At 65.9% G+C, this 23697-nt stretch overlaps 2 protein-coding genes across 2 annotated transcripts; both read left to right on the top strand.

Annotated features, from left to right (window-relative positions):
• Window positions 1-378: 378 nt before the first annotated feature.
• On the top strand, window positions 379-8347 carry PRR14 (proline rich 14). The gene is made up of 12 exons (XM_029057684.1): window positions 379-882; window positions 1084-1186; window positions 1407-1605; window positions 2317-2453; window positions 2574-2793; window positions 2973-3019; window positions 3187-3293; window positions 5020-5638; window positions 5975-6044; window positions 6152-6243; window positions 7315-7386; window positions 7547-8347. The coding sequence occupies exons 2-12, from the start codon at window positions 1164-1166 to the stop codon at window positions 7812-7814; spliced, it is 1854 nt and encodes a 617-aa protein (XP_028913517.1). The 5' UTR covers window positions 379-882; window positions 1084-1163; the 3' UTR covers window positions 7815-8347.
• A 2521-nt stretch (window positions 8348-10868) lies between these two features.
• Window positions 10869-18152, top strand: FBRS (fibrosin; the record flags this gene model as incomplete). The annotated part of the gene is made up of 18 exons (XM_029057677.2): window positions 10869-11201; window positions 11301-11483; window positions 11873-11908; window positions 12002-12031; window positions 12158-12206; window positions 12442-12745; window positions 13042-13367; window positions 14442-14647; window positions 14780-14824; window positions 14979-15077; window positions 15292-15360; window positions 15941-15970; window positions 16210-16281; window positions 16565-16691; window positions 16788-16868; window positions 16978-17061; window positions 17262-17469; window positions 17621-18152. Coding segments are annotated over 18 exons (2799 nt in total), but the record flags the coding sequence as incomplete, so codon positions are not given.
• Between the last annotated feature and the right edge of the window lie 5545 nt (window positions 18153-23697).

Genomic DNA, 23697 nt, shown 5'->3' with positions numbered 1-23697 from the left:
TTCTCCGGCCCCAGCGGGCCGCTTTTAATGGCCCTCCAAGAACCGCCGCCCCCTCGGAGGTGCCGCCCCGACCCCCCTCGCCTCGCGCTTTGCCCCCGAGCCCCGCCGCCGAGGGTCCGGGGCCGGGCGTTTTGGCTTCCTGCCCACAGATAAGATGGCCGCCGCGGCGGCTTCAGCCCCTCGCCGGCCACCCCGCAAGACGGCGCCCGCCGATTGGTCGGCGCCGGGCGGCCGGGGGTAGAAGGGGCGCGGCGATTGGGCGAGGCGGGGGCGGGCCGGGCGGGGAAGGAGCCGGATGGGGGAGACGCCGGGGAGCGGGGAGAGGCGGTGGTGAGCGGCGCTCGGGGGCGCGCGCGGGAGCGCGCGGGACGGGGGGAGGAGGCGGAGGGAAGGGAAGGGAAGGGAAAAGAAGGGAAGGGAAGATCGGGACGGATCCCGTTTCATTCCCCCAAGGGCGCGGGGGGTTGGTGGGGAGAGGGAGGGCTTCGCGGAGCGGGTAGGGACCCCGGGAGCCAATCAGCCGGGGGTCGGGGGGCAAGGGGAGCCCGGGATGGAGGATTTAAGGCGGGGGACGGAGCTTGTCGCCGAAACCCGGTGAAGGGCGAGCTCGGAAAATCATCCCCACGAGGGGAGGGAGCCGGACGGACCTCCCCACACACCCCCGTCCTCGGGATCTGTTGAGGGGAAGGAAAAAGAAAAGGACTGCGGGGCAAAGGGAGGGTCCTGAGGGGATGCATTCAGAAGCGGGGAGGATTTGTGAAGCGAAGCAGAAGGGGGAGAGTCCCTGAGGACCGGGGAGAGGGGACGGTTTTGAGGGGATCCGAGGCGGGGCTGTAGAAGAGGGGTCTAGGAGAGAGGAGGTCTCTGAAGGAATCTCCGAAGGTGATTCAGGGTGGCAGCGGGACAGGATGGGATGTGGAGGGATCTGGAGGGAGGGAGGAACCCCCCAAAGGCGGGGGTAGGAGCAGGAGCGGGGCCCGGTTGACGGGAGGCTCGCTGGGCCCGGCAATGAAGGCGTCCTGCAGGGGAGGATTGTCCCAGGGAAGGGTCAGGCCTTCATCCCCTCCCCTCCCCTACTGCCAGGCCGCAGCCAGGGGCTGAGCCTGGGACCCCCCCTCCCCGCCCCCACAACCTCAGGGCACCCTGAAGTCGCCGCCACCCCCATGGACTGGCCCCAAGACTCCAGGTGAGAGTGTGACCTTTGACCCCTAGGCCCCTTCTGCCCATCCTTCCTCAGGGTGACCTCCGTCGGCCCCTAAGGTAAAGGGGGATCGGGGGCGGCAGGTCCAGGGGGACTCCGGGACGCCGCATTCGCCAGAGGCCCCGTCAGGACCGGTGGGAAAGGGGACCCTGGACTGAGCCCTGCTGACGTCTCCCGCTTTTCCTGCTTATTTCCCACCCCGCAGCCCTCCTCTCGGGGCCCCTTCCCTGTGCCGAGAGCCACTGGTCCGGTCCCCATGGGAAACCGGTTCCCCGAAGAGGCGGCGGCTGCAGCCGGACAACCCCGGGCTGGCGCAGAGGACCGGGGGGCAACCCTCGCCTCTGGAGAAGGCCTCCCAGCGGGTCCTGGCCGTGGTGCTAGAGGACGTGTCGGTCCCCCACACGGTGAGTGCCGGAAGGAGGGGAGAAAGGAGGGAACGTGGGGCCTCGGATCTGCCCCGCAGAACCGGACCCTCCTCGACGAGTCCTAATCTTCATAGTGATCGCGACGCCTACTGTGCGCCGAGCGCTCTTCCAAGCGCCGGGGTCGATGCGAGCTAGGCAGGTGGGCCACGGCCCCCGTCCCACACGGGGCTCACGGTCTCAAGCAGGAGGGAGAACAGGTGTTTCGTCCCCCTTTTACAGTTGTTGAGGAAACTGAGGCAGAGAGAAGTTGAGTGACTTGCCCCAGGTCACGCGACAGGCAAGTGGGGGGCGGCGGTCAGTATTTGAACCCAAGTCCTCCGACTCCCTGGCCTGGGCTCTTTCCCCTAGCGCACGCTGCTTCTCCAGTCCTATAAGTTGGTCGTCGTCTTCCTTTTCCTCTTCCTTTTCCTCCTTCTCTTCCTCCTCCACCTCTTCCTCCTCCTCCTTTTCCTCTTCCACCTCTTCCTCCTCCTCCTCCTCCTCTCCCTCCTCCTCCTCCTCCTCCACGCAGCCTCAGCATGTCCATCCGTCCCTCCCTAAGTTTAGGTGCCTGCAGTCTGCGCTCAGAAGTGATGCCCCTTGGGATTTTTCACACTCTTGCCTCCCTGAGAGAAACCCCCAGACACTATTCCCCCAGCTCCACTCCCTCGCTTTTCTGACTTTCCGTCTCTCCGCGTCTCCCCTCCCTAGTCCAAAGGGCCGCCCCCGGAGGCGGCCCTGACCCCCCGGCGCCGCAGCGGCCGCCTGGAGTCCGACCGCCCGGAGTCCGGCCGCCCTCGGCCCCCCGACACCCAGACCGGCTCTTCCCCTTGGGATCCTTTAACCAGGTGAGTGAGGGTCTGGAGAGAGGGTCCAGACTCGGCCCCCGGGAGGAGGCGGTCATCGCCTCGGGGAGGCGGAAGCTGGGCTTCTTACTGTCCCCCAACCCCATGTGTCTCTCCCTCCAGCCCCCCCGATGGGCACTCCCTCTGCCGGGAGCCGCTGTACCGAACCCCAAGGGGCGGTAGGACACCGAGAAGGCGGCGGAGACAGCTGCAGCTGGGGAGCCCCGGCCCCGGGGCGGACAGGGGCCCTTCCCCCTTGGAGAAGGCCTCCCGCCAGGTCCTGGCCGTGGTCCTGGAGGACATCGCGACGCTCCGCCCCACAGCCGAGACCCAGGAGCTATTTGTGAGAAAACGGGAGCCCCGGACACCTGGGTCGGGACAGGGAGGAGAAGGGATGGGGGCCGGCCGGGCTGCCCGGGTTTTAAGCGGGGAGCCAGGGGCTGGGGGTAGGAAGCCCGGGAGGAGGAGGGGGCGTGAGCGATGTTCCTCCCCACGCCTCAGGGGCTCGTATTTCTTCCCCAGACCCTCCGGAAGGAGCCAGCGGATTTGGGCCGCCCAACCTGTAGCAGGTGAGGGGGCTGGGAAAAGATGGGGGATGCCGGGAGGTGATTAATGGGGCTGGGGAGGTGGGCGGGGGGCGCGTAGGGAGGTGCTCATCCGGCGGGGGGCCCGGTCAGGCCTTCGAGGACTGGGTTCAGCCGTGGCCTTCGTGACTTGCTTCCTCCTCGACTTTCAGAGTCGATCTCCTCTCGACTCCCCACCCATCGGTACCTTCCTCTCGGGCCCCGGCTGGAGCGTTCCTGGCGGCCTCTTCCGGGGAGCGTTCAGATTGTAGTCCGCCAGGTAGGTGGGCTCCAGAACCCCACCCCCACGCCCGTCGGCCGCCTTTCCGGGGAAGGTGGGGAGTTTGGGCGGCAGCACCGCGAGACCGCAGAGGGCTGTCTCCCGGGAATCGCCAGGGAAGAAAGAGCCCAGGAGAGAAATGAGGGCGCTTTTGTATAACTGTGGAAAGGACCCATCCGATACACCCAGGCTGGGAGCCCCATCTGGGCCGGAGGGTCCCAGGGCTTAGTCCGCCTCTCGGCACCTCGTAAGCGCTTAATGAATATTCATTCGATAGTATTTATTGAGCGCTTACTACGCGCAGAGCACTGTACCAAGCCCTTGGATTGGGCAGTTCGGCAACAGGTAGAGACAATCCCTGCCCATTGACGGGCTTACAGTCTAATCGGTGAATACCAGTCTAATGAATACCATGGTACGGAGTTGGTTTGGGGCCAAATAAGCCAACAAACCCCAAATGACGTCCCACCTAACCAAAAGAAAAGGGGGAGCTTGGTGGCCAAAGGGTAGTTTGAGTGACAGCCTGAGGTGAGAATTCCAGGCTGGCTCTGAGTTTACTTTGGCGAAACTTGCAAAGGGACAGGACGGGGGCTCAGAGATGCCGGGGCTGAAGGAACCGTGGAAGCCAGACGGAGGCTGAAGAGCCTTCCTGTCTCATTGGGTGAGGTTCGACTTGGGAAAGGGTTACTGGGGTATTTGGGCTGGGAGGTGAAGCAGACTAGACTGGAATAATGCACTGCTGCTGGGTGCCGTCCGGGTTCACCCCGACTGAAATGCAAACCAGACACGGCCCTAACTCAGACGGCTGCGGAGTATCTCGAGTTGAGCTGGGCCGAGCTCGGCGGGAAGGGGCGGGCTTTGGGCAAGCAGGGAGGATCCCCAGGAGAGACAGAGTTTCGCCTGCCTGAGACGGGCAGGTCCGCGGGCAGTCGGTTCTCCCCCGGCGCGGGTTGGCACCCGGCCCCTTGGGATGTTGGAAGAAACGGGAGGGCGTGGCATCGGTCTCACGCAAGACCCCTTCACGTGGGGCTTCCCAGGAACACGGGCTCCGGTGTCGGCGGACGACCGTCCCCTCGGGGATGGGGCTCTAATGACGTGAGGGCCCGTGCCAGTCCCCTGGGAATCAGCGGTCTGCAGACGGAGGGGGCCGTCCGGGTTTGGGGAGTTTGGGGGCGAGAAGGCAGGGTGGTAAAGTCGAACCGGGCCGAGGCCCTCCCCTTCTACCGCTCCCTGGCAGGGGAGGGGCAGGGATCGGTCTCCTAAACCAGTCAGTCGGTCGGTCGTGTTTATTGAACGCTTACCGTGTGCAGAGCGCTGTACTGAGCGGTTGGGAGAGTACAGTGTGACGGACACGACCCCCGCCCACAAGCAGCCCGGCATAGTGGATGGAGCTCGGGCCTGGCAGTCGGGTCATGGGTTCTGATCCCGGGCCCGCCGCTTGTCTGCCGTGTGGCCTTGGGCAAGTCGCTTCACTTCTCCGCGCCTCAGTTCCCTCATCTGTAAAATGGGGATTATGACCGGGAGCCCCAGCGGGACAGGGACTCTTTCCAACCCGGTCTCCACCCCGGCGCGTAGTACGGTGCCTGGCACCCAGTAAGCGTTTAACAAATACCACGAAGATGATGATGAAGATGATGATTACTCTAATTAGGACTTGGCCCAGAAGCAAGAAAGGGAGGGACCTTTTGACCCCGTGGCTTCCTCCCTCCTTCCGTCGCCCCCACAGGCCCTGGGTCAGAGTCCCCGTCCCCACCGCCCGCCAGCCTCCTGCGGCCCCGCCTGGGCCCCTGGGGCTTGGCCCCGCTCTTCCGCTCCGTCCGCTCCAAGCTGGAGAGTTTTGCCGACATCTTCCTCACCCCCGTGAAGACCTCCCCGGCCCCCAGCGCTCCCGCTCCCCCGGCGGCGTCCCCGCCCCCGGCCGCCCCCGTGAAGCTGGAGCTGAAGATCGCCATCTCGGAGGCCGGGAGGGGCGAGGAGCCCGGAGGCTCTTCGGTGAGTCCCCGGCCTTCCATCCGCCAGTGGCGGACGCGGGACCCCGGGGTCCCCGCGGCTCCCCGGCCCCCGTTGGGACGCAGCCGCTCCTGCCCGGACCTGGGGGCTCCGGGGGGGGAAGGGGACGCCTGGCCGGCCTCCCCGCCCCGGCCCGTCGGGCCCCGGCCCCGGCGGCACACGGTCGGGGGTGGGGAGCTCGCCCGGGCGCCCCCGGCCTCCCGGCCCTGTCTCCGCAAAGAAGTCTTTCCCCTCGGGGGACCGGGCTCCGCTCCCACTATCACCGCTGCCGTCTGCGCCTGCGTTCCTTCCGCCGCTTCCACCACCTCCTCCTTCCCCGACCCGCCTCAACCCAGGTAACCCCCAGCTCCGCAGCCCCGTCGTCTCCCCGCTCCCCTTAAGCCCACCTCCCTCGGAGTCTCCCGACTTTACCCCGGACCCCGCCGGCTCTTAGGTTTCCCCCTTTCTGCCGGTTTCTGGAGGGGAAGGGAGGCGCGGGGCGGTCGGCGCCGGCGGCCTAGGGTTCGGGCACGGGACGGCTGGCTTCGAAATCGTGGAGGAAGGCGTCCGACGTGGAGAACTCTGGGGAGGGAAAGGAAGGGGGGGAACGGGACAACAAGGGTGAGGAGCACGACGAGACTCCTCCTCCTCCTCTCCTTCTCCTCCTCCTCCTTCTTCTTCTCGTTGGCCAGGGCTGGCTCCCCGCAGGGGGAGGAACACCCGACCCCAGAGGACATGGGGCTCTCCGACTCCGAGACCAAGGTAGAGGCAGAGAGGCCGAGGCCAGCGTTGACGCCACCAGGAGGACGGCATGACGGACGCCGGGTTGGAGAGGCAGGGGTCTGACTCCGTAACTCCCTTCTCTCCAGGCTATGGGGAAGGTCTCCCGGTTCCGGATCCGGCGGACCCTGGCCCGGGCTCAGCCGAGCCTCACCCCAATGGGGTTACCCCGACCGGTCAGGTGAGCAGGGGGGAGAAGTAGAGGGGAGATGGGCCATCGCCGCCTGGCTGTCCTTCCGGCTACGGAAATCTCTCGAGCGACCTTGCCTCCTCCTGTCCTCGGGGTTCTTCGGACCGGGACGCTAAATCACGTGTCGCCCCCGAAGTCACCCGTTGGTTTGTGTCCCGTGTCGCTCCGGGGTTTACCTGGGAGCCGTCTTTCGGCGGAGCGTCCGGGTATTCAAACGGCCCGGACTCCCGACGGGGGCGGGACGGCGGGAGCGGGCTGGGGGCTAATTCTCCTCTCCTTGAAAGCGCCGTTATTTTGCTAACGCGACGGGAGTCCGCCGTCGGGAACGACGGACGAGCCTCGGTCCTGAGACTTCAGGACCCAGAACCTGCGTGGAGGAATTGATTCTAGCGCTAGTGGTTTGTTCGGCTCCACTGGCACCTCTCTCCCTTCCCTGTCAGTCACGTTCCCCGCGGGGGCCCGGAGCGCAGCGTGCAAGTAGCCGGGCAGGAGCTCGGCGCAGCACCTCGCACAGACAGGGCAGGCGGAGGGCGGAGGGGGTCGCTTTTTTTTGTTGTTGATTTTTTTCTTTTGTTCTTGTTGGTTTTTTTTTCTTCTTCTTCTTTTGTCATTTTTTTTTGTGTTTTTGGTAGTTTTTTTTTCCTTAAACCCGCGGGACCCATTTATACCGTCGAAGCTTCCCGCGGCTCCGTTGCTCCCACAGCAGCACTCTGCGCTAGGCCAGCAGCGGGGCAACCTGTCCGATCCGATCGCTGCTTAGTATTCGGTCAGTCGGACGTATTTATTGAGCGCTTACTGTGTGCGGAGCGCCTTGCTGAGCGCTTGGGAGAGTCCAGGATAACAGTTTAACAGACCCGTTCCCTGCCCACGATGAGTTTAGGGTCTAGAGGGGGAGACAGACGTGAGTGAAGAAACAGATTACAGGTACGGCCGGGGCTTGGCCCAGAGCAAGCGCTTAACAAAGACCACGATTATCATTATTTTCTGTCAGAGACCAAGTCTGATGGAGAGGGAGCTGAGGGCGAGGAAGGTGGATTCTGACCCTTGCCTCCTTTCTGGCAGGTTGAACAAGAAGGAGTTCAGCCTGGAGGAGATTTACACCAACAAGAATTACCGGTCCCCCACAGCCAAACGGTGAGGGGCGCTGGGAGAGCCGGGGGAAAGGGGGCCGGGAGGAGCCGGGCGAGAACGGAGACAGAGATCGGGGTAGGGTTGGGGCTGCTGGGGGATGGGGGGGAAAGGGCCGGACGAAGAGCCCTCCGAAAAGGCCTGACCTCCCCGCCCGCCCGGGTAGGTCCTTCGAGACGATCTTTGAGGAGCCTCGAGAACGGAACGGATCGCTGGTGTTCACGAGCTCCCGGAAGCTGCGGAGGGCAGTGGAGTTCCGAGACAGCAGCCTCCCCCGACCCCGCCGGCCTTCCCGGGGGGTCCGCCCCGCCCCGGGCCGGGGCCCCACCTCCCCTCCGGCCCCCGGACTCGATCTGGAATCCTTGCTGCAGCAGCGGCTGAAAGAGCTGGACGACTTGCTGCTGCGAGAGGATGGGGATGCCGTCCAGGGCTGAACGCCACCGTCCACCCTCCCGGTCTTCGGGAGGACCGCCGCCGCCGTCCGCCCTCCCCGCGTCCAGGAGGACAAAACGCCACCGTCGGCACTCCCGGTCCCCGGAAGGCGAACGCCACCGTCCACCCCCCCGGTCTCCGGGAGGACAACGCCACCGTCCGCACTCCCGGTCTCTGGAAGTCAGGCGCCACCGTCCGCCCTCCGGGCCTCCGGGAGGACAAACGCCACCGTCCGCGGTCTCCGGAAGACGGACGCCACCGACCACCCTCCCGGTCTCCGGGGGAACGGAAACCACTCTCTCCCCTCCCACTCTCCGGGAAGACTGGGAGGACGGATGCCGCCGTCCACCCAGCCTCCGGGAGGACGACGGCTAGCGTCCAGCCTCCCGGAGGACCGCCGCCGCCGTCCACCCTCCCAGTCCCCCGGAAGGAAACCCCCTCCCTCCCCCTCCGCCCCCCACGCAGCCCAAGGCCAGTGGGGTATCATTTTCTGATTCTCTATATTTCTAATAAAGTTTTGGATATGCTTCTCGTCTCCTCTGCGCTCGCCTTCTCTCTCTCTCTCTTCCCCACTCACTGCTGGAGCTGGGATTAAACCCCGGAAGGCCTGGAAGTGTGACGTTCACTTGGGAGAAGAGGAAGAGAAGCAGCGTGGCTCGGTGGAAAGAGCCCGGGCTTGGGAGTCAGAGGTCATGGGTTCGAATCCCAGCTCTGCCACCTCTCAGCTGGGTGACCGTGGGCAAGTCACTTTACTTCTCTATGCCTCAGTTCCCTCATCTGTAAAACGGGGATGAAGACTGTGAGCCTCACGTGGGACAACCTGATGACCCTGTCTCTCCCCCAGCGCTTAGAACAGTGCTCTGCCCATAGTAAGCGCTTAACAGATACCAACGTTATGATTATTAAGGGAAGGCCAAGTTGCCTTCCTTCAGTTTGGCAAGGCAGCCGGGCCAACCATTGGGAAAACGCATTTTTCCGGGCCCGTCTTCATCGATCCGATCGATGGTATTGATGGAGCGCTTCCTGCGGGCAGAAGGGACGGTGAGAAGGTCAATTCCTCCCCAGCTCTCAAAGTTCATTCATTCAATCGTATTTACTGAGCGCTTACTATGTGCAGAGCACTGTACTAAGCGCTTGGAATATACCATTTGGCCACAGAGAGAGACAAGTTCAGGTTGGCCACCGAGGGGACAGCTTCCTTCTCAAACTTTTTATTGGACATTTAGGGAGGAGGACGTCTTCCCTCAAGATCGGGCTACGAATCCGCTTTTGGAGGCGGTTGGGGCAGAAGGGTCGGAAGCACTCATTTTCCTCTCCCACCAGGCGCGGCGGACGAAGTAAAGCGCCGGGGCCGCATCGCCCGGCGGAGGGATTCCGCTTCGGGTTGCGCCGGCCTAAAAAAAAAAAAAAAAAAAAAGTAGAGCCGGGGAGAGAGCGCGCCTGCGCCAACCGCCGCGCGTGCGCGAACTAGCGCGCGGCCGGCGAAAGGCGACTCAACCTGCTCAACGGCCGCGGCGCGCGGCCGAACGGGCGCCGCGCTCTCGCGGCCTGCCGATGACGTCACGGAGCGGCCCAATCAGCGCGAAGCAGAAGAGGGCGGAAGGACTCGGGGAGGGGGAGGGCGCAGACTCGGGTCAGCGGCGGCCAATGGGAGCCCGGGGAGAGAGGAAGGGCCCGAGCCGGCCAATGGGAGAGGCCGGAGGAGGAACCGGGGGGAGGGGGCGAGGGGGCCGCCGCTCCCGCCCTGCCCCTCGCGCAATTCCGTCCGACGTATCAAATGTCCGCCCGGCCCCGCGGGGCGGGGAGGGAGGAGGAGGAGGGAGGAGAAGGAGAAGGGGAAGGGAGGCGAGAAGAGCGAGAGCCCCGAGAGTCCGGACCCAGAGACGAGGAGGGCGGGCGGGCGCGCGCGCGGCGGGGCGCGCCGGCTCCCCCCAACCGTCGCCCCCCGGGTCCTTAAAGGCGCAGGCCGGGAAGAGGAGCGGCAGGAGGAGGAGAGAGGCCTTTTGCGTCGGCGGAACGGAAACCCCCTCCCCGCCGTCGCCGCCGCTTCGCGTCCGGGGATTTTCGGGGCGGCCCCGCCGCCCCGCCTCGCGCCGCTCATGGCGACCGGAGGCGGAGGCCGGAGAAGGAGCCGGGGCCCGGACGCGGCCCCTTTAAATGCCCTTAAAGGGGAGGCCGGCCCGGTCGGAGGACCCGGGCGCCCGTCTTAAAGGGGAGGCCGGCAGGTCGGCGCCGTGGAAGCCCCGTCGACTCCGGAGGAGAGGCTGAGGGGAAAGATGGCTTCTTCCCTCCCCCGCTCGGGACCCGTTCCCCTTCGATAAGGCTCGAAGGGGGGGGGGGGCGGAAAGAGGGAAAAAAAAAACCCCAGAAAACCAAGCTTTGTTCCCGGAGGACTCGGCGAGGCCCTCGGAAGGGGAGGCCGGAGGACTCGGAAGGGCCCTCGAAGGCTCCCGGGCCGCCCTTCCTCCCCGCGCCGGTTGTTCGGGGGGGGGTTTTATTTGTTGCGAAGGGTCGGTCCTTTCTGCGGGCAGGTTGGGAGCGGCCGCCGAAGCGGGGCGGGTGTCGTCCTCGGCCCCTCCAGGCCGCCAAACTTGCAGCCCGGGGTCCCGGCGTCGTCCGCCGGTCCTTTCCCCCCCCCCCGCGGCCCGCCCGTCGTCGCCCCGTGGACTCGTGGCAGCGGCGGCGGCGGCGGCCGGTCCTTCTCCGGGGCTCGTCCCCGGCCCGGATGCGCGGCTGAAGCCGGGGGGTCGGTCGCCATGGAGACGGCAGCCCCCACCGCGGCCCCGGCCGCCGCCCCGACCCCGACCCCGGGGCCGTGCTGGGGGCCGGACGGGGGGCCTCCCCCGCGGCGGCAGCGCCGCTGCTCTCGGCGGGACCGGGAGCGGCGGCGGCGGCGGCGGGGCGGGGGCCGGCGGCCGGCGGCGGCGGGAGGAGGGGGAGGCGGCGGCGGGGACCCCCCTGCCCGGGCCCTGCTGGCCGCCCCGCCGCCCGCCGCCCCGTCCTCGTCGTCGTCGTCCTCGTCGTCGTCGTCCTCGTCGTCGTCGTCCTCGTCGTCCTCGTCGTCCTCGCCGCCGCCGCCGCCGCCCCCCGGCCGGCCCTGGTCCTCCGCCTCCTCCGGGGAGCCGGCCGGGCCGCGGCCCAAGAGGAGAAGGCGAAGGAGGCCCGCCCGCCCGCCCCGCCCGCCGAGGCCCCGGCCCAGGAAGAGGCCCCGGGGCCCCGCCGGACGCGCCGACCAGGACGGGGGCCGCCCCGACCGGGGGGACGACGCCGACGAGGGGGACGACGACGACGAGGAGGACGACGACGACGACGAGGAGGAGGAGGAGGAGGAGGAGGACCTCATCGACGGCTTCGCCATCGCCAGCTTTGCCAGCCTCGAGGCCCTGCAGGTGAAGGGGGCGGCGGGGAGGGGGGGAGCCCGCCGGAAAAAGGACCGGCTTCTCCGCCCTCCTCACGGCCCCCCCCGCCGGCCCCGTCTCCTCCCGCAGAAGGACGCGTCCCTGCAGCCCCCGGAGCGCCTGGAGCACCGGCTGAAGCATTCGGGGAAGCGGAAGCGGGGGGGTGCCGGGGGGGCCCGGGGGGACCAGGGAGACAGCTCCGACCGGGACCCCGGACGGCCCCCCGGGGAGGAGCGGGCCCGCAAGCGGCCCAGTAAGCGCAGGAGGAAAGAGGTGAGGTGGCCTCGGAGGCCAGAACGCGCCCTCCCCTTCTGCCCCGGGACCCCCCGCGGGGTAGGGGGGAGTGGGCCGCGCGGCCCGGCCGTCCCCCCGCCCGGATCCCCCCTCACCCCGGGACCCTTTTCCCTCGGGGACGAACCGGAGCCGGATCTCCCCCCGCCCCGTCCCGTCCCGTCCCGTCCCGTCCCCACCTCGGGAGGGGACGCCCGGGACCGGCCGAACGCTGGCCCGAGCCCCGGACCCCCGGACCCCCGGCCCCCCGGCCCCCCGGCCCGGGCCGGAGGGGGCCGAGGGAACGCCGCCGGGCTCTGGGAGACGGCCTCGCCCCCCGCCCCGATCCCCCCCCTCCCTCCCGCTCACCTCTCCGCCCTCCTTTCCCGCAGGCTTCCTCGCGCCACTCCCTGGAAGCCGGATACATAGTAAGTGGTCCCCCTCGGTCTCCCCCGCCGTGGAGGGCGCGCTGGCCCCGTCCCTCGTCCGTGACCCCCCCGCCCCCCTCTGCTTTTCCCCAGTGCGACGCAGAAAGCGATCTGGATGAGAGGGTGAGTAGCGGCGGCGGGAGGAGGAGAGAGACGCCGGGGGCCCGGACCCCCTCCGGGGGGCCGAGGGGCGCCCCGGGGGAAGAACGCGGGGCCCGGGACTCGAACGCCCCGACCCTCTCGTCCCAGGTCTCCGACGACGACCTCGACCCGTCATTTACTGTCTCGACCAGCAAAGGTGAGCGTCGCGCCGCCGGGGCCCGGGAGGGAGGGACGGGGAGCGAAGGCGAGCTCCCCGCCGCCGCCGCTCGGCATCCCCGCCGGGCAGGGGGAGGTGGGAGCCGGCCGGCGGGGGCGGCCACCCCCCCCCCCCCCCCCCCCCCGCCTCGCCGGGGACTGACTGGTCTCCTCTCTCTCTGTCTCTCTCTGTCTCTCTCTCCCCGTCTTCCCGCCCCCCCCCACCTCCCTTCCAGCCTCGGGCCCCCACGGTGCACTCAATGGGAACTGTGAAGCTAAACTTTCTGTGATCCCCAAAGTGTCGGGGCTGGAGCGGAGCCAGGAGCAGCCCCCGGGGCCCGACCCGCTGCTAGTGCCTTTCCCCGCCAAGGAGCCGCTGCCCCCGCCCGCCCCCCGGCCCCTGGCCTCTCCTCCGCCTCCGTTGTCGGCCCCCCCCAGCCTGCCGCCCCCGCCGCCGCAGCAGCTGCAGCTCCGGGTCTCCCCCTTCGGCCTCCGCTCGTCGCCCTACGGCAGCGGACTGGACCTCAGCGCCGCCGCTGGGTGAGGGGCCCCGGGGCGGCCGCGCCGACGTCCGGCGGGGACGGGGCGGGGAGGGGCCGGCCGCCGGGGGGGTGCCGGGGGGGGAGCGCGCCCCGTCTCCGTGTCCGGCGGGGAGCGGGCCTCCGGACCTGACCGTCAGATATCCCGAGAGGGAGGAACGGGGCGGAGGGGGCGGCGGAGGGGCCTGGGAACGGCTCTCTGCCCCCCTGGGGCTTCCCCGGGGGTCCGAGAAGGCGGCGGGGGGGGCGCTACGGGGCGGCGACCCATTCGTTTCTCTACTTCTCTCCCGTCCCCAGCTCCTCGCGGCCACCCCCCAAAGCCCCGGCCCCACCCGTGGCTCCGGCTGCTCCCTCCTCATCCTCCGCCTCGTCGGCCTCCTCCTCCTCTTCGTCCTCCTCCTCCGCCCAGCTTTCCCACCGCCCCCCGACCCCTTCCCTGCCCCTGTCTCTGGCCGGCCACGGCTTCCCCCCGGCCGGGCTGCGGGCCCCCCCGCCCCCTCCGCACCCCGCCCTCTTTTCCCCCGGCCCCACCTTGCCCCCGCCCCCGCCCCTGCTGCAGGTGGCAGGACATCCGGGAGCCGCCGCGGCCGCCGCTGCCGCCGCTGCGGCCGCAGCCCTCTCTGGTAAGCCTCGCCGGGGGGGGGGGGGGGGCCGACGGCGCTGCCGATCTTCGTTGGGCGCTCGGCCGCTGGGCCGAGCGCTGGGGTGGGGACGGGCTAACGGGGCTGGGGCCCGGTCCCCGCCCCACGCGGAGCTCCCGGGCTCGAGCCCCGTTTTATCGGACGAGGGAGCGGCGGCTCGGAGAAGTTAGGTGACTCGCCCGAGGTCACGCGGCGGACGAGTGGCGGAGCCGGGATCGGAACCCGGGTCCTGGTGACTCCCGGGCTCGTGCTCTAATGCACCAGACCCCGCTGCCGCTTGGATGCCGCGCGCGCGTGTGTGTATATCTACGTAGTGGGGCGGCTGCTGATGGGTTTGAAGGAAGGTCACCCCCTCTAGCTGCCCCCACAGAGTCAGGGCCGCCCTGCGGTGGGTGAGTGAGGAGCTTGGGCCAGCTCCCCGAGAAGGGGTTCGACGTGCTTGACCGGAGGGCGGGGGGGGGCTCCTGTTTCTACTTCGCCCCGCTACCCGGGCGGGCAGCCGGGGGGGCCGCAAGAGACCGACCGGCGCTGCCTCCCCACATCTTAGGGATTGCCCACGCCCCCCCCCCCCCGCCCCCGGGCAGAATGGACTGGAGCTGCCGCGGGGCTGCAGGTTCACTCCGTTGCTCTCACTGGAAACCGGGACGTTTAATGTCCTTGGGAAATAACACAGAGTTTCCAGAAGGGCCACCTCCAAAAGGAGAGCGGTCGCGGCCAAAGTGGGACGGGTGGCGGGCGGGGCGCGGAGAGGGAAAGTTGACGTCAGTTGGGGCTTGGGGGACGGTTTGGGGGAAAGGAGAGCAGACGGGGTCGGGGGGAGGATCGGTAGCTCTGGAGGAGCCCGGCTGGACTGGGGACAGGAGGGTCCGGAAGGGGTGAGGCGTGATGGCGCGGAGGGAGGCGGGCAGGGCGGGCGTTGGAGGCCGGGCCCGGGGGTCACCCCAGCTGGCGGCCGTGGGGGACGGAGGAGGGGTTGGGAGTGGGGACGTGCCCCCCGGCCCCTGGAAGGGGAGGGGGAGTGGGGTCGAGGGTTAACCCCCTACCTGCCTTCTGTAGAACAGGAGCTGATTCGCCAGGACTTGAGCTCTCGGTTCCTGAGTGCCCAGGGTGCCCCCGAGGTGGGGGGGGCGGGGGGCTCCGCCCGCCCCCTGGCCTTCCAGTTCCATCAGCACAACCACCAGCACCAGCACACCCACCAGCACACCCACCAGCACTTCACCCCCTACCCTCCCGGCTTGCTGCCCCACCACGGCCCCCACATGGTGAGACCCTCCCTCTCTCCCCGGGGACGGGGACGGGCGGGTCGCGGCGGGCGGTCTCTTACAGGAGGCGGGGGGACCCGACGGTCGCCGCGGCTCACCGGCCACTCCTCTCCCCCCCTCCCCCCCCCCCAGTTCGAGAAATATCCAGGAAAAATCGAAGGCCTTTTCCGGCATAATGTGAGTCCCTCGTGGGAGGGGCGGTTGGGCAGGCCGGTCGAGTGTGGGAGAAGGCGCCGGCAGGACTGAGAGCTCTTGACCCACTCCCCTCTCCCCCGCCGGCCTGATGGGTGGTTTTTTTCCTCTCCTCCTCCCTTTCTCCGTCCCGCCACAGCTGTACGCGGCAGCCTTTCCTCCCGCTGTCCCGGGCCTGCCCCCCGGCCTCCCATCCGCCGTCTCCTTTGGCTCCTTACAAGGGGCGTTCCAGCCCAAGGTGAGACTCCGGAACCCCCCCCTCTGAGTCTCCCGTCCCCCATTGCAAAGGTCCGACTCCCGCTCCCCAAATTCACCCCCTCCCCGCAGCCCCGCGCCCCCCAACCGACCCCCCGCCCCCCCCCGGAAGACGAGACAGTCGTTGCTTCCGGCTGTCGCCCCACCCCGGGCCCCCCGGTTTCCAGCCTTCCCGAAGCACCCCCGTCTCTGTGCAGGGCACGAACCCCGAGCTGCCCCCCCGCCTGGGGCCGGTGCCGAGCGGGCTGCCCCAGAAGGGATCCCAGGTGAGCTTGGAGGGGGAGGTTGGGGGAAGGAGAGGGGCACGGGGGAGATAGGTAGCGGAATCGGTCTTTCTTTTTGGAGAGAGCTTTTGGTTATTAATTTTTGTAAAGCGCTTCCCCGCCAGTTAGCGTGCTCTACCCTCACAACAGCACACGGCGAAGTGGGGAGGGGAGTCTTGTCCCCGTCTTCCGGAGGAGGAAACTGAGGCCCAGAGGGGTTAAAGGACTTGGCCGAGGAGGCTAATGGCAGAGCAGGAACTAGAACCCAGGGCCCCGGACTGCCAGCCCGGTGCCCTTTCCACCAGCCCGCCTAGCTAGCCGCGAGGCCCGGGTTTCGGCCAGGTGGACGGCCGGGCTCCTCCGAGTAACTGGGGGCCGGGTCTCCGAGGGGGCGGGGTTGAGGAGAGGCCCCGGGGAGGAGTCCGAGAGGGATGAGGGAGTGGGGGAGGTAGGGGAGTTGAAGGGAAGGTGGTTCAGGGGTGAGGGGGAGCAGGAGAAATCGATTGGGGGGGGCGGGGGGTGCACACATCTTCTCTCCGCCTGCCCCCCCCCCCCCCATTCTCACTTTATCCCCGCTACCCAGATTCCCGACCACTTCCGGCCCCCTATGAGGGTGAGTGCCGAGGCTGGGAGCCTGCCTGCCTGGCTTTGCGGGGTCGGAGGAGGTCGGGGGGCTGAGAGACAGAGGCGGGGGGCGGGGGCCGGGCCGGGGGGCCGCTCCGCTCGTGACGGGTTTCGGGAGAAATCGCTAGGTCGGGGGAGGGGAGAGTAGGCCGGGGACCGATCGCCGGTTGGGGTTCCGGTCCGGTCGGGGGCGGCTGACCCCTCTCACCCCCGGCGGGGGCTTTGCAGAAACCGGGGAAGTGGTGCGCCATGCACGTGCGAGTGGCCTACATGATCCTGAGGCACCAGGAGAAGATGAAGGTACATCTCTAGCGTGCTCTCCCAGCCGCTTAGAGCGGCGCTCTGCCCACAGTCGGCGCTCCGGAGAGACCGCTCGCCGACCGAGGGGCCGGGGGTCGGATGCCAGGGACGGCCCGGGGGCCGTTAGCTGTTCGGTTGAGGGGGAGACCTGGGGGTTGGGAGCCCGGGGCGGGGGGAGGCCGGGGGTCGACGGGCGGGTTGCCCGAGTTTGCCGGGTGGGCGGCGGGCCCCGGGGGTTGGACGCCTGCTTCGGAAACCGTAGCCCGCCCGGTCTCTTCTCCAGCTGATGCAGGGTGACCCCCACAAGCTGGATTTCCGGAACGACCTTCTCCCCTGCCTCCCGGGAGCCTACGGAGGCCTCCCCCCGGGGCAGGATCTCTCCCACCCAGCCTCCCTCTTCACTGCCACAGGTGAGTTTCCTCCTGCTTCTGTCCCCAGCCCGTTTTCCACACGTTAAAGACCCACCCCTTCCCTCCCTTCCCTTCCTTCCTCCCTCTTTCCTTCAGGTGCGGCCCACGCGGCCACCAGCCCCTTCGCAGCGGCCCCGGGACCCCACGGATCCTTCCTCGGCCCCGGGACCCACTTCGGTAAGAGCTACCCGGTGCCCGTCTGCCCCGTGCCCGCCCACGGTGGGGTGGAGCCCGCGCCTGACGACCGGTCCCCCCCCCCCCCCGCCCCTTTCTTCTTTTTGTCTAGATCCCTTTGTGCGCCCGACCAGCTTTGCCCCACTGGCAGCACTTTCCAATGGGGCCTTCGGGGGGCTGGGCAGCCCCACGTTCAGTGAGTGGCGACGGCTGGGGTGGGGGGAAAGGGAGCCGGGGTGCGCGGGAGCGGCAGAAGGAACGCCCGCGCCTCATTTGGGATCGGAGGAGCCGGGAGACCAGGCGGGGGCCCGGGTTTCCGCGGGCCGCCGCCCGGCCCGGCCTTGCCTCCCGTCGGCCGGTGGGTGAGCCGGCCTGCCTCTCCTTCCCCTCTCCCAGATTCTGGGGCGGTGTTTGCCCAGAAGGAAAGCCCCGGGGCTCCTCCGGCGTTCGCCTCCACCCCCGATCCCTGGGCCCGGCTCCACCGGGGACCGCCCGCCTTTCCCAGCTGGGCCCGGCCCCCCGAGGCCGCCCGGACCCCCGGCTCCGACAAGGAACGGCCGGTGGAGCGGAGGGAGCTCCCCGTGCCCAAAGAGGAGAAAGACCGGTACGTTCTCCCCCCGCCCCCGGCCAAACCCCAAGGTCCGGTCCCTCCTTTCCCTCCGCTTCCCCTTCCGTCCCCCCGTTCCCCTCACCGGAACGGGTCTTCCCTCCCGCGGGCGGCTCTCCCGCCGACGCGCCTCGCTCTCTCCCTCCAGGGACCTCTCGTTCTCCCGACAGCAGCTGCGGGTCTCCCCGGCTGCCCCCAAATTGCGGGTCGGGGAGGAGGGCGCGCGGCCTCCCAAGGAGCCGGTGAGGGTGAAGGAGGAGCGGAAGGAGGAGGTCCCCGGGGCCCCCGGCCTGCACCTGCTGTTCGAGCGGCCCCGGCCTCCCCCGTTCCTGGGCCCGGCCCCCTCGGAGCGCTGCGCCCCGTTCCTGGAGCCCTGGTTGGCGGCCCCCCCGCGCCTGGCCCGGCCCCCCCGTTTCTACGAGGCCGGGGAAGAGCTGGGAGGCGCGGGGGCCGTGGCCGCGGCCCGGCTCTACGGCTTGGAACCGGCCCACCCTCTGCTCTACGGCCGCCTGGCCCCGCCCCCCCCGCCGGCGCCCCCCGGACCCCCGCAGCTGCTCAGCAAGACCCCTCCCGGGGCCCTGCTGGGTGCCCCGCCCCCCTTGGTGCCCGCCCCCCGCCCCGGATCCCCACCCCGGCCCCCCGGGCCTTCCCGGGCCGACAGGTGAGGGGAGGGGGGGGAGAGGGGCTAGGGGCGGAGCTCCTTTGGGTTTTTCGTTTTGTTTCGTTTTGTTTTGTTTTTTTGTTTTTCTCTTCTCCTCCCCCCCGCCCGCCCCCCCCCCGCCCCCGCCCCATCCCTCCCTCTGCAGCCGGGTGGAGGTTGTGACCCCGAGCTAGTGGGCAGAGGTCACCGCCCTTTCGAGGTCGTGGGAGTGACCGAGGGGGTCGTCTCGAAGCCGAGCGACGAGCGAGCCGCGGGCCCGCCCTCGCGGTGGAGGTTCCGAACCCCGCCGGCTCCGGCGCCCTTCCCTTCCGGGGGACGGCGGGGGGGACGGCCGGAGGTCCGAGGACACGACCTCCGACCGTGGCCCTGTTCTTCCCCCCGCCTGCCGAGAGACTGGGTTGGCCCAGAGGCAGAGCTTGTGCCTCCCTAGGATGGCAGGTGGCCCTCCCTCCTTCCCTCCCTCCTCCCCTCCCTCCCCTCCCTTCTCCCCCCCCTCCCGAGGGGTTAGCGAGTCGGAGGTACAGGTCATGACCCCAGGCCTTTGGCCCTCCCCCCCACTCTCCTGGGGGCCGTCAGGGCGTTTTAAGTCACGACCCCCAACCATCCTCGGGGGGCGGGGGGCGGGTTCGGGGGAGTCCAGGGGGATTCCCTGTACATATTTATCTCTTTCTCCCTTACGGCCCCCCCCAAGTGTTTTGTACATTTTTACAGGGGCATCCTCCGCCTGTCCCTTATGATGCCCTATCTTGATTAATTAAATCCTCAGACTGGTGCTCTGTTCCCGGCCTCTCACTTCTCTGTGTGCAGGGGCGGGAGCCGGGGAGGGAGAGGTTGGAAGCGGAACCTCCGTAACCTGGGGGTGGGGAAGGAGGAGAGGGCGAGGACGGGTGGGCGGGCACCGGGAAGGGGCCGTCTGACAGCCGCCGCCGGCGGTGTGGGAAGGAGGAGAGACAGTGGCAGGAATGAGTCCGAGTGGGCTCGAACGCCAGTCCCCTCTGCCTTTAGGACCAGAGATCCAGGCCCCCAGTTTGGTAGGTGTCGGGGGGAGGCCAGTACCATCACCCTGCCCCCCCCCCCCCGCCCTCCCGCCCGGGTCTTAGGAACTCGGCCCCCGGCCTCCGGCATTCCCTCTCGTAGAAGCCAGAGATCCAGCTCGCCGTCGGGAGGCAGCCGCGTTCCGATCCGGGGCCCGGGCGTCCCACCGAGCTCAGAAGCCCGGCCCGGGATCTCGGAAACCCTTATCCCGCCGGGCGAGCGGAGGAAGGAGACCGCGACGACGAGGCGGGACGGAGGTCGGGATCCACCGGCCCAGAGGAGGAGCCGGCGAAAGGGGTTGGACGGTGGGGTCGGGGGCGAGGAGAGGAGACCGACGGCTCCCGCGGGGTGGGCTCGACGACCGAGCGTCCCGGAGCCGCAGGCCGACTCGAACCCGAATCCAGACCTGATCCCGACTCTCTCCCAGCCTGCCCCGGGGCCGGTTTTTGCCCCGATGGTAAATTCTGCGGTGGCGGGTTCGTGGAAACGTTAAGGCCCATTTCCCTTCTCGGCATGCTGAGGGGGTTGGGTACTGGTACAGGTACAGAACGAAGCAGGGCGGCCTAGCCGAGAGGGCGCGAGCCTGGGAGTCGGAAGGATCTGGGTTCTAATTCGGGCTCTGCCGCGTGTCTCCTGTGTTGCCTCGGGCGGGGCGCTTGGCTTGTCCGCCTCGGTCACCTCATCCGTAAAATGGGGATTAAGGCCGTGGGCCCTTGGTGGGACGGGAACTGTGTCCAACCTAATTAACTTGTATCCCAGCACGCTGTGCAGTTTCTGGTGCGCTGTCAATGCTTAACGAATACGATTTAAAGAAAAAAAATAGCCAAGACCATGGCAGATTATTTTATTATTTTAACGAATATGATTTAAAGGAAGAAAAATAGTCAAGGCTGTGGCAGATTATTCACCTTCACGGAGAGTTCGCTAGAGTTGAAGGGGGATGTGCTGGAGTGATGACTATTTGGGTATCCAATTGGCTCCTTTCAGGACTGTGACATCTCAGGTTCGAGTAATAATAATAGTTGTATTTCTTAAGCACTTATATGTCAAAGACTGGACTGAGCACAAGATAATCGGGTCCCCACGGGCTCACAGTCTTAAGTAGAACAGGTATCAAATCCCCATTTTGCAGATGAGGGAACCGAGGCAGAGAGAAGTAATGATAATGATGGCATTTGTTAAGCGCTTACTACGTGCAAAGCACTGTTCTAAGCGCCCGGGAGGATACAAGGTGATCAGGTTGTCCCACGTGGGGCTCACAGTCTTCATGCCCATTTTACAGATGAGGGAAATGAGGCACAGAGAAGTGAAATGACTTGCCCAGAGTCACACAGCTGACAGGTGGCTGAGCTGGCATTTGAATCCACGACCTCCGACTCCCCAGCCCTGGCTCTTTCCACAGAGCCACGCTGCTGCTTCAAGAAGCGACTTGCCCAGTGTCACACCGCAGGCGGAGCTGGGATTAGAACCCAGGTCTTCTAACTCCCAGGCCCGTGCTCTTTCTGCTAGACCACGCGGCTTCTCGTTAGGCTGCTAGATTTTTTATTTTCCCCTATTTTCAAGGCTTCCTCAAGCCTTCCGCCTGAACACAGCCCTGCACCCAGGAGGTGAATTCGTAGATTTCCAGAGGCCTGGGTGGTTCTTCCCAAGACAAGCTTTCTAGGGCTTCTAGGGCCCGTTGGCTCGTGCAGGGGCAGAACTCCCGTCAGCCCCGAGATGCTCCTCGGCCCTCATCTCTGGAAAAGTGCCACCGGGCCACCTTAGGTGGTTCTGATCCCGGCTCTTCCGCTTGTCTGCTGTGTCACTTTCTCTGTGCCTCAGTTACCTCATCCGTAAAATGGCGATCGAGACCGTGAGCCCCATGTGGGCGTCCGACCCAGTTAGCTCGTAGTACGGCGTCCGGCCCGCGGTAAAGGCTTAACAAATACCATAATTACCATCTTACCACTCCAGCAGACAGTTTCAGCCCCTGCCTTCCAATCAAGCAGTGGTATCTACCGAGCGCTTACTGTACGCGGAGCACTGTAACGAGAGCTCAGGAGAGTACAGGGTAACGGAGTTGGTAGACGCATGCCCTGCCTACAACTGCCCTACTACTCCATCTCTAAAAGAAACCGCCTCAGTTCAGCCGGTCAGTGACATTTATTGAGCGCTTTCTGTGTGCAGAACACTGGACTAGGCACCGTACAATCGAACAATATTCCGCAACTGGCACCGTTCCAGGGAAGGCGGTGCTAATCCAGGTAGATCGGCTCCTTGGTGGGCGTTAAACCATCACCCCAACTAGAAGACGCGTCGGGCCACTGGGCGACGGAGCAGTTGGGACCGATGGAAAGAGACTGGGAGCCGGAGGACCTGGGTTCTAATCACCGCTCGGCCACTTGTCCGCTGCGGGATCTTGGGCGATTCACTGTGCCTCGGTTACCTCATCTGTAAAATGGAGATCAAATCCTCCTTCCAATTTAAACTGGGAGCTCTGTGTAGGAAAGGGACTATGGCCAGCCTAACTCTCTTTTATCTACCCTAGTGCACAATACTGTGCCTGGCAGAGAGTAAGCACGTAAATCCCATTAAAAGAAGGAAAATCTAGTGTTGGTCCCCGGCTAAGACCTCAAAGTGTAGTTTCCCTGAAGCCTTTTTTTTCGGGTGGGTTTTTGTTTGTCTTCTCCCCACTGTGCTTTTTCACAATGGAGCTAGCCAAAGAGCAAAAGTCGGGAATCCAAGGAGCTGGGGATGGTTCTCCCCCTCTAGACGGTAAGCCCGTTGTGGAGCAGGCAACGTGTCTACTAACTCTGTTGTAATAATAATAATAATAATAAATGGGGTATTTGTTAAGGGCTAACTGTGTGCCGGGCACTGTGCTAGGCGCCGAGTCGGACACGGTCCCTCTTCCACATGGGAGGCTCGCAGTCTGTCCCCATTTTCCAGATGAGGGAACTGAGGCCCAGAGAAGTGAAGTGACTCGCCCAAAGTCACACAGCAGACAAATGGCAGAGCCAAGGTTAGAACCCGTGACCTTCTGACTCGCAGGCCATTACGCCATACTGCCTCTCCCAAGTCGTACTCTCCCAAGTGCTTAGTACGGTGCTCAGCTAAGTGCTCAGTAAACACCATGGGCTCAGCTGTGACTTTCTCACTTCCGTAATCCTATCTCTAGCATAATTCCACCCACTAAACTATAATCTTCTCTCTAATCCTACCCTTAATCTTTCTCTCCCTGAATTTCTCTCTATTCTACTTGCTCTCTCCCCTATCCCGAATGGCGGGCTCAGCACGCGGTAACGGCTGAATAGATACGATTGACCGATGAACCCAGGCTTGACAATCTGCAGATTCCTACCGGGTTTGAGGGCCTACAAGATTCGACTGATCTGAAAGATACTGAGGCGGCAGCCCGGCCAGAGTGCCCACCTTCTCACGCAATCGGTGGTATTTATCGAGCGCTTACTGTGTGCAGAGCACTGAGCTAGGCACTTGGAAGGGACACGATATCTGCCCACGGGGATCTTAGTGTCTGCACTGTAATTATTTCCTGCCACGGGAGCCGAGGGGGGGTGTGGACTGTAAGTTTGTTATGGGCAGGGGACGGGTCTGCTAAATCTGTCGTAGTGTACTTTCCTAAGTGCTTAGTGCAGTGCTCTGCACACAGTGCTCAATAAATACCACTGATTGATCTTAAAAAAAAAAAAAAAGAGGGGGATCATCGTGTTCATCTTTGAGAAGCAACGTGGATTAGTGAATAGGGCGGAGGCCTGGAAGTCAGGGGACCTGGATTCTAATCCTAGCCCCGCCACTTTGCTGTGTGGCTTTGGATGAGTCACTTCACTTCTCGGTTACCTCATCTATAAAATGGAGATATAGACTGTAAGACCCTAGAGGATTGTGAACTATGTCCAATCTGATTAGCTTGTATCTAATGGAAGCAGCAGGGCGTAGCGGATAGAGCCCTGGGCTGGGGGTCAGAAGGTCATGGGTTCTAATCCCGGCTCCGCCACTCGTATGGCCTTAAACCAGTCCCTTCACTTCTCTGTGCCTCAGTTCCCTCACCTGAAAAATGGGGATTAAGACTGCGAGCCCCAAGTGGGATGGGGACTGTGTCCGATCCAGTTTGCTCGTATCCAGCCCAGCGTATGGGGTACAGACCCCGACACGTAGTAAGCGCTTAACAGACATCACTATTATTATTATCATTACTATTATTATCTACCCCCAGGGCCGAGTAGGGTGCTTGACGCCTAGGAAGCACTTAACAAAATACCGTAAAAACAGACTAAAAAAAGAGGATTTGGGGAGTTGAGGGTGGCAACTGGGAAGTCTGAGGGCAGGTGCTTTCCTAAGCTAGTGGGCACTTCCTCCCTGTAAGTACAGAGTTTCCTCTCCTTAAAGTCTCTCCCATCCAGTGAGCCTGTGAGGATTGTGAGGGAGGGGGGTGGGGGTTTTGGCCTTGACCAGTTTATTCCAGATCCGAGTACCTCTCGACTCCCTCGTGGCTTCCACCTCCCCACCCAAAACCCAGGGCTCGGGGTAAT

Source organism: Ornithorhynchus anatinus, chromosome 2, assembly GCF_004115215.2.
Source record: "Ornithorhynchus anatinus isolate Pmale09 chromosome 2, mOrnAna1.pri.v4, whole genome shotgun sequence".
Classification (NCBI taxonomy): domain Eukaryota; kingdom Metazoa; phylum Chordata; class Mammalia; order Monotremata; family Ornithorhynchidae; genus Ornithorhynchus; species Ornithorhynchus anatinus.
This window is presented reverse-complemented; position numbering and strand designations above follow the sequence as displayed.